This window comes from Triplophysa rosa, linkage group LG16 (assembly GCF_024868665.1).
Source record: "Triplophysa rosa linkage group LG16, Trosa_1v2, whole genome shotgun sequence".
In the NCBI taxonomy this organism is placed as follows: Eukaryota; Metazoa; Chordata; class Actinopteri; order Cypriniformes; family Nemacheilidae; genus Triplophysa; species Triplophysa rosa.
Window position 1 is genome coordinate 23,599,019 of NC_079905.1, and position 8,878 is coordinate 23,607,896.

Sequence of the window (8,878 nt, forward strand, 5' to 3'; positions counted from 1 at the left end):
TTTGAGCAGAGGAGAAAGAAGAGAAGCATCGTGTGGAGTTATTTCACTGCCGTGAATAAAAACACTGCGGTGTATGAAAGTAGGGCTTTGGGGGTAAAAAGCCAAAGATTGAGAGTTAAAGTACTTTATTATTTAAGCACTTTATTTACTTTGTTTTTCAAACAATTGTGTGCACATTGTTACAGTTTTTCTCGATTGCTTAAACACATTTCTTGAAATTATGCCTCGTATTCTCAAAACAGTGAACACAACTCCATAACATCTCACCCAATTCCCCAAACATCCTATCTTCAGGTCAAAATGAAGCTCTCTTCTCTAAACCATTCAAACTTGCTGAAAAACCAAACTTTTCCTGCAGACATGACTTACAGGCCCTCAAAAACACCCACACTCCAACATAGTCTTAGACACTTGTCATGGTTCTGCCCCACCTTGTCTTGCTTCTCTTGACCTAGTGGCAGAACCATGATAGAACCTCTNAAAATGTTTGTCGAGTATTTACAACTGCATTTTGTGAAGTTTTTGATCTGCATCTGTGCAGCACCCTGGTGGTGCTTTTAATTCCTACTAATGGTTTGGGTGTAAGTCTGAATAGATGTTTGAAAGTACGCAGCAGTGTTCTTCTCTGGTTTAAATAGCATGATGTAAGATTTTGGTATGAAATAGCTAAAGAGAATTGCATATACACTGGACAGCTGAGTCATTGCATTAAAAAGCTGCACATATTTGCTTTTGATAAGAAGGAGGGATGTGATGTATACAATCCAGATCACATAGTACAAAATGATACTGAAAGTTATTGATTTGGCCTCATTGTAATTTTTCGGCAGATCTCGTCCCATGTAAGAAAACAAGACGCACAGGAATCCAAGAAACCAACCTATGAATACAACAATTGCCAAGGCAACAGTGAGCCCCTTTTCACAGCTGAGAACAGTCTGGTCTTTAAAAGAAAAAGAGTCTTGAAACGGTTTGGGAGCTGAGACAGTCACCCACATCACACATAAAAATAAATGAACGACAGAAAAGGATGCAACAAAGAGCCACTGGCCACTGTGCTTGACCCATAAGCTGTGTAACTTAGGGAACTTGGCAGCCATTTTGAAGATACAAACAATTTGAAAGGAACGGACAGTCAAACATGAGAGACAGATTGTGAAGAAAAAAAAAAAAGTCAAGCTCCTCAGGACACAATTGACTGCTGTGGGTTGTCCAAAGAAAAAGAACACGCTTGTGGTAGACATAATCAAACATGCCAGCATGAGAAAACACATGTTGCCACCGGCAGACCTCACCACTGGCGTGTTGTAATTGCAGGCGAAAAGGCAAAAGATGTAAATGAAGACAGTCATCAGAAGTGTGGCTGAAATTATAACTGCAACAGAGGTGATGTCTGTGACCTCAAGATAGATGACAGAACGTGCCTTACATGTCGTGCTGCCTTCTTCTGACCATTCACTCTCCGCACATGGAAAACAGATATAAGGGTCCCCTGGAATAAAAACACCAGTAGTAGACAGTAGATTTATATGCGTGTGATCGACAATCAATGAAATGAAAAATAAAGGAGAAACAAAGGAAGATTTTTTTTAGGATTGTTGAAACGGAGCTTTCTTGGTTCAATATACTTACGAGAATAATTCACATAGCTGTTTTGTGGGCATTTCTTACAGAGAAAGCAACAGTCATGATATCCCTCGTGTTCTCTTGAAAACCCCTCCTTGCACTCAACAGAGCAGTTTGAGAAAGGCACCTTACAGGACAGAATAGAAACCTGTTTTTCTAGACTACTAGACTCTTATAAAGGTGCTACATAATGCCATAGAAGGACCTGTTCTGGCTCTGTGGTTCCATAAGGAACACTTGACCTCCGAAGAACCTTTCTGTTTAACAAAAGAGTCCCTACGACTATAACAAGAAGAGAATGGTGATTCTTTCAAGATCCATTGACTGAATGGTTCTTAGACAAGTTAAACTGGTTCTTCTATGGCATCAATGCGTATGCACAGATAAATTGATTGTATAGATTGAAAGTGTAAATGAAGGATCACAGTGAGCAACAAAGAGAACTTACAGCAGTATTGTTATGCCAGGGCATGAGAGAGTTGTTGATGGCAAAAACAATTTCAGGAAATGTGTCGTAAGTGCCCACCACCTGAATCCATGGAGGTTTTGTTTCAGTGTGCCACAGCACAACTGCATAACTGACAGCTGGATCACCATTAACATCATATTTCACCTGACGACCATTAAGAGGAAAATCCAACTTCTTCATTTCTTCCAGAAGCTGTTGCAAAGTGTGGTGAATTGTAGAAAATGGGCACAAAATTAACAAAATCAGAGCTTATAAACATATTTATTATAAAATCTGTATTTAGTTTCTCTTTCCTTACTCTTTCGTCCTCATCAGTCCGACCTATTTAAATTGAACACAGAATGTATTTCAAAGCACAATGATGGTGTGACAAGGGGGGAGTGGTTCAGTGAGGTCTGCAAGGAGAGAGAGGCAGGAGAGGAGCGATGCATAAGTAGGTCAAGTGCATATGATAAACACCTGTGTCTCGTTTCAGTAACTGGTGTGGAAAGACCAGTTAAAAGCCACCAGGAAATGGGGAGCTAGGAGGGAGAGAAACTGGCTGAGGGCTCGTGTCACGGAGACTGTCGGCTGAAGCTGAAAGTATTTGCTGATTTGTATTCTGAGTTATTGTCTGAGTGATAGAAAGCGCAGTGAGCGCCACTTCTTTTCCCTACCCGGGTTCCCGCACCAGTGTAGCGGGGTTCAACGTGTGGAAGGAAGACGACAGGGTCGGCGTGACTGGGACTTGTGTTTTATTTTCAAGTTCTCAGGTACAAACAAAAGAAGTGGCGCTCACTGCGCAGGTGTTTCACGGGTGTTTATCATATGCACTTCACCTACTTACGCACCGCTTGTCTCCAGCCTCTCTCTCTCTCATTGCAGACCTCGCTGAACCACGCCCCCTTGTCACAGATGGATATCAAACATCGCTAATGACAGATATCGAACATTGCTAATGGTTAGACAGCTTCTTTATTTTCTTCAATGAAATCGCTTTAACATGGTTTAAATCTTACTTATCCAACCGTTTTCAATTTGTAGCAATAAACAAATCACAAGTCCAGTACAGTGTACCACAGGGCTCAGTCTTAGGGCCTCTGCTCTTCGCACTATACATGCTACCTCTAGGAGATATAATTTAGAGACACAGGGTTAGCTTTCACTGTTATGATACTCAACTCTATATTTCCTCGAAGCCTCATGAAACACAGCAGTTCAACAGAATATTGGAATGCATAGTAGATATAAAAAACTGGATGAGTAGCAACTTTTTATTGCTGAACTCGGACAAAACAGAAGTGTTACTCATTGGACAGAAAACCACCATACGCAACAACCAAGAATACTGCCTAAATATTGACGGACGTTCCATAAAACTCTTGTCGTCAGCAAGTAATCTGGGCATTTTATTCGATAGTAATCTGTCATTTGAAACCCACATCACCAACACCTGTAAAACCGCATTTTCCATTTTAAGAATATATCTTAATTATGTCATATGCTGTCACTATCAGATGCAGAGAAGCTAATTCATGCATTCAGGACGTCAAGACTAGATTACTCTAATGCACTATTAGGTGGTTCCCCTGCAGGCTTATTACAAAAACTCCAGCTGGTCCAAAACGCGGCAGCTCGAGTTCTTACACGTACAAAAAAGTATGAGCATATTAGCCCGGTAAATGAGCGGTGATGTGATGCGTTCCGATTAGCGCGACAAAGATGCAAAAATGGATGCTGAGGGTTGCAACACATTCTCACTCACGACTCGGTCAGCACCCTTCGGCATCACTTTTGAACGCGCAGGGTACTCCTTTGACGTCGTTTTTCGACGTGAAGGGCACGCGAATTTCACCGTCATTATGAAAATGTATATTAGATATAATTTGCAATGATGATGTTTCGGGGTTTAATTTAAGTTTAATGGCCAGGATAATTGCATTTACATGACACTATTCAGACAGTTTGAGCAAGTAATGTTTATTGAATGTTTGAAACAGTTTATTTATCGTAATATAAAACAAATAATACAAGCAGTCACAATGTCGTTCAAAAATACAGCTATTTCAAGGGTACCAACGCGAAACGATCGATTTGTATGAGGAACAGATGCGAAAGCGATCACCGTCCGCCGTAAATCTCAAATCCAGTGAAGAACGACGTTCAAAATTTGCCGCCAGAGGAAGTTACGTCAGCTTCGATGCCATTGGCTTTCCCGTGTCTCGTGTCCGATCGCGTCATTTCGTTGGCTTTGAACGTGAAACGGTATTGGCTCCCGCAACCGACTGCATCTAGCTGTTCCGGTTTATCTTTTGAATGGGAGCCTCAGCCGAGTTCATGTATTCACGGACACGCAAGGCATCTCCATTGTAATGTTATCGTGAGGCTTTGGTGCAAAAAGGTATGCGAAACGAGTTGTTTGTTTAATTTTGTAATGCTTTTGGTCAGTTTGTGTAATAAATACCTGTGACTGTACTTTTATTCGCGTGTTGTGTTTTATATGGCTGAGAAGTAGTTAGGGTTAGGTTTAGGGTGAGGGTGAGGTTAGGTGCTACAAAATATTAAAACCATAAATAATTATGAAATGCTAATAATTGCACGCATCTCGGTCTGGAGCATTTAGAAAACATCAACGCAGTTTCCTGTTCGTCGAAAAACAACGCCAAAGGGGTACTCTGCGCGTTCAAATGTGACGCCGTGGGGCGCTGACCGAGCGTAAATATGTGACGAGTCGGGAGTGAGAACGGGTTGGCAGAGGAGGTGAAACGGAGGTTTGCCTCTGGCGATTACGTTTTGGTTGCACCAGCAACTAAAGCAAAGTCTGAGGTGTGGAAAAGTTTTGACCATGTGCATAATGAGAATAATGAGCCAGTGGGATATGTGAGATGTTACGATGTTACAGAGGACTTATTTTATTTCTTTGTTCCAACATCCAAGTGGCCTATAGCCTACGTTAGTCATTAATAAATTATGTTAAAACATGTATAAATGACTCATTCTTGACAAAAAGCTGTGCGCGTGCGCACATTTGAATAGCCTAATGTTGGGCTGTAAACGGGTTCGGGCTTTTCAAAAGCTGTCAATCAAAATGTACTTGTCGGGCTCGGGCCGAATTCTGTCGGGCTCGGGCACTGTTTTATTACGATTACAGCTCTAATTGTAATACTATAATTCTCTTATGTTGTTAATATGTGTTTATAGCAATAAAAAAAAAAAAGGAAGACGCGAGGCCGGGACGCGATTGATAATGAGTGTCAGCTGGGCGTCATTCCGGCCTCGTATCTCTCACAGAGGAGAGCGGAAGCATAAAAGGACGAACGGCAGGAGAATACGGCGAGAGAGGACCGGGCCCGGACATGAGTTGAGTTTTGTTTAAGTTGGTTTATGTTTGTGTGGCTGGCAGTCGTCCGTGAGGGGCTGCCGGCCTGTTATTTGCTGTTTATTTATTTTGATTAAAGATTGTTAAATGTTCGCCGGTTCCCGCCTCCTTCCTTCCGTTTTATTGAGCTTGTTACATTGGTGCCGAAACCCGGAAGGAAGGAGGCGGGAACCGGCGAACATTTAACAATCTTTAATCAAAATAAATAAACAGCAAATAACAGGCCAAAAATCCCTGTTAATTATTATTATAATTATTTTTCAGATTGTTATTTATCTTTTCAGAATTGTGTATCAGTTGGAAAAGTGTTTCTGTAAAAGTTAACCTTTATGCTTCTGTTATAGATCCAAATCTGATTGTCACCTTCACATGATGTAAAATAGAATGACTCCAAAGGTAATATACAACTTGTCTGCGGATTTTTTATTTGTTGTGTGTTTTCTATATTGGGGTGGCCGATGGGGGGCGCCAATACTGATCTCGCGCTGGTTGTCGCTCTACGTCATCAATAACCATCAAAGTCCGTTCCAATACTCAAGATTCCAGGACATCTACACCAGGCGGTGTATTATGGGATTCCTTTTGTGCCAATAAAAATGAACGCAAACTTTTAAAAAACGAACGAAAATATACAATGAGAAAGAAAAAAAACACTTTGATAATGAAAACAATAAACTCAGTTGCAAGAATGTGACATGATTTTCAAATAAACTGCTATTTTTCTTAACAATTTTCTAAGTTTCGTTTTTGGAAATAATAGTTTTGAATTCGCTGCTAGATTTTTCATTTGCGCTTTCTGAGTATTCGTTTACGCTTCTCAATTTTTCGTTCGCCTTTCTGGCACAAATCTCACGTGTGGGCGGGACTTATGGCCACTTTACTCTCATTGGTTAGTGAGATTTGGATTGACCGCTCCCTGACAAGGAAGACGATACTGAAGACAGTGCAGCGGATTAGAGAGCAATCTGTTTGCGGTTTTCTGTATTGTATTGTTTTAGTGTTTGTACTTAAATTACTTTCTTATTTTGTTAGTATATTAGCAGGGTTGCCAACTTTCACGCACTTAAAAGTAGGACACGCTTCCAGGCTCTGTCACGCCGTAACAACAAGCCAACGTCGAGCAAATACAGGATAGATAGCCATATTCACATGCAACTTTACGTGGGTTTAGAGGCCGTCAAGACAGCAGTCTATAATTTATAATTACAATGATATCAGGAAAACGAGATGCCTAGTGAGTTTTGAGGAGATATACAATAAAGTGTTATGCTTCCAGTTCATATTTCTAATTTATACATTATAATCGTGGTGGCATTTTATGTATCGTTTCTATCTTTAAATGTTTGTTTATAGTTTAAGAAGTCTCTCTTCTGCTTTTCTTTAACCTGTTTTATGTAGGTGTGTAAATACATAATGAAATGGTTGTTTGCAAGAGGCAGACTAAATTAATAAAACATTCTGAAGGCCTCTAATTGTGTCACCTTATGAATTTGTTTTGTTGTAGCGTTTAAAAAACATAAATGTCATTTGAATGTATTGGTAGTGTTTTATGAGGTGTACTTTCTGTGAATGTAAAGAAAGGGGTATACTACTGTACATTCACCATGAGTTTAAAAAGAATGATACAGTACTTGACTTATAAGTGGACTTAATTCTTTAAAAGGAGACTGTATGCAAGAGCAACATCGTCATCCTCCTCCTCAGCTGGACACAAGTCACCATCAGGCACATTTATGTAACCGAGATAATAAAATCGCTAAAAGTTTCTCTGTACAGTAACTATGCAGCAATGTTTTCATTTAGCACGTTAATTTCTCACAACCCAATAATCTGTAACTTGTCTTTATTGGATGTTATAATGCAAGTTGTTCGTTCCTTTTTAAGAAAATTATCTTAATAGGCCATAAAATAATACCTGACAAAAAATATAAAGCACACAATGAACGCGCTTAGTAAAGACAGAATTGCTACTGTACAGGAATAAAACTTTTAGTGATTTTCTTTATTATCTGAATTACATTCATTTACCTGAGGATGAGGAGGACGCTTGGATCCACACCGCGCGTGATTTACCAACTTCAAATACCAATTACTGATATACTAACTAAATAAGAAAGTAGTTTTAAGTACAAACAATAAAGATAACAGCATGCAGATCGTTCTCTAAGATTCGTTGCACTGTACTGTCTTCAGTATCGACTTCCTTGTCAGGGAGCTGTCAATCAAAAACTCACTAGCCAATCAGCGTAAAGCGGCCATAAGTCCTGCCTACACGTGAGCTTTGTGCCAGAAAGGCGAACGAAAAATTGAGAAGCGTAAACGAAAACTCGGAAAGCGCAAATGAAAAATCTAGCAGCGAATTCAAAACTATTATTTGCAAAAACGAAACTTAGAAAATCGTTAAGAAAAATAGCAGTTTATTTGAAAATCAAGTCACATTCTTGCAATTGAGTTTATTGTTTTCATTATCAAAGTGTTTTTTTTCTTTCTCATTGTATATTTTTGTTCGTTTTTTAAAAGTTTGTGTTCATTTTTATTGGCACAAAAGGAATCCCATAGAAGAGCCTAGGTCGCTCCCAGAATAGATCAAAATTATTAACAAAGAGCAGCTTCTGTTCAATACACCATGACATCAACCATTTATTTAGAGCAAATAGTCTACTGAACTTTTCATTCCCTCGTCGGTAGGTAGGAAGCGGCCCTGATACGATGATCCTCGCCGTGGGCGATGCGTTGCGTACCGTCTCGATCAGACTCCTGAAGTCCCTCTTCAGGATCTCCGACTGCCTCATCCTGACGTCATTCACCCCCGCGTGCAGCACGACAGCTCCGACGTTAGCATCGTCCTTCAGGATCGCAGGTACCTGCGCAGAGACATCAAGAACACGGTCGCCAGGAAAACAATGAGTGCGCACCTTACCTTTAGTGGAGGAAGCGCGTACGTTCCGGACGATTGAGTCTCCGATGACCACAGCGTTGCATTCCGTCTCGCAGAGGGCGGCAAAGCGGTTCCTGGTCGGGATCTCGAAGACCGGTGGCGGCGGTTGGGTCATCGCTCCAGTCCTAGCTCGCGCCTTTCGCCGTGGGTGTGCCGGTGCAGGAGTGAAGTTCATTTGGGCTGACCGTGTTCTCGAAGCCTGGGCTCTGTGCAGAGAAACACGCGGAGTAGAAGTGGAAGGAGTATTAAAATCGCGATGAAAACTTACCGCGGATTTGCGAGCGTCAGCTCTGGATGTTTCCAGCGCCGTTTTTCGTTCTCGCAGCCGTGACTGCTTCTCTAGTAGATCCTGGATCTGCTTCTCCACAGCCTCCAGTTCCGACTGAAGTGCGATCGTTTCCTCATCTGCACACAGAGGTACAAACACATCTGAAACATTAGCCATTAGTGATGTAATAATGAGAACAGTGTGTTAAGCAGTGAGCAG

General features: G+C 40.9%; 2 protein-coding genes across 2 annotated transcripts; both read right to left on the bottom strand.

Annotated features, from left to right (window-relative positions):
* Positions 1–557: 557 nt before the first annotated feature.
* LOC130567520 (taste receptor type 1 member 1-like) lies at positions 558–2,250 on the bottom strand. Its single transcript, XM_057355701.1, has 4 exons — positions 2,240–2,250; positions 1,869–1,908; positions 1,633–1,753; positions 558–1,492 (listed from the first exon to the last, which is right to left on the bottom strand). Exons 1-4 carry the CDS (start codon positions 2,248–2,250, stop codon positions 558–560), a joined length of 1,107 nt encoding a protein of 368 aa, XP_057211684.1.
* Positions 2,164–8,878, bottom strand: LOC130567058 (uncharacterized). The gene is made up of 3 exons (XM_057354952.1): positions 8,396–8,878; positions 8,121–8,317; positions 2,164–2,287 (listed from the first exon to the last, which is right to left on the bottom strand). Exons 1-3 carry the CDS (start codon positions 8,834–8,836, stop codon positions 2,272–2,274), a joined length of 654 nt encoding a protein of 217 aa, XP_057210935.1. The 5' UTR covers positions 8,837–8,878; the 3' UTR covers positions 2,164–2,271.

Bases quoted from the DNA above. Each gene is read 5' to 3' on its own strand.
- LOC130567520 (XM_057355701.1), bottom strand. The intron at 1,754-1,868 runs GTCAAGTGTTCC...CTGTCCTGTAAG, and splicing joins AACAGAAAGGTTCTTCGGAG to GTGCCTTTCTCAAACTGCTC. The intron at 1,493-1,632 runs GTAAGTATATTG...TTTTTATTCCAG, and splicing joins CAGCTATGTGAATTATTCTC to GGGACCCTTATATCTGTTTT.
- LOC130567058 (XM_057354952.1), bottom strand. From the start codon at position 8,836: ATGGCTAATGTTTCAGATGTGTTTGTACCTCTGTGTGCAGATGAGGAA. The intron at 8,318-8,395 runs GTACGCGCTTCC...GTCTCTGCGCAG, and splicing joins GAGACTCAATCGTCCGGAAC to GTACCTGCGATCCTGAAGGA.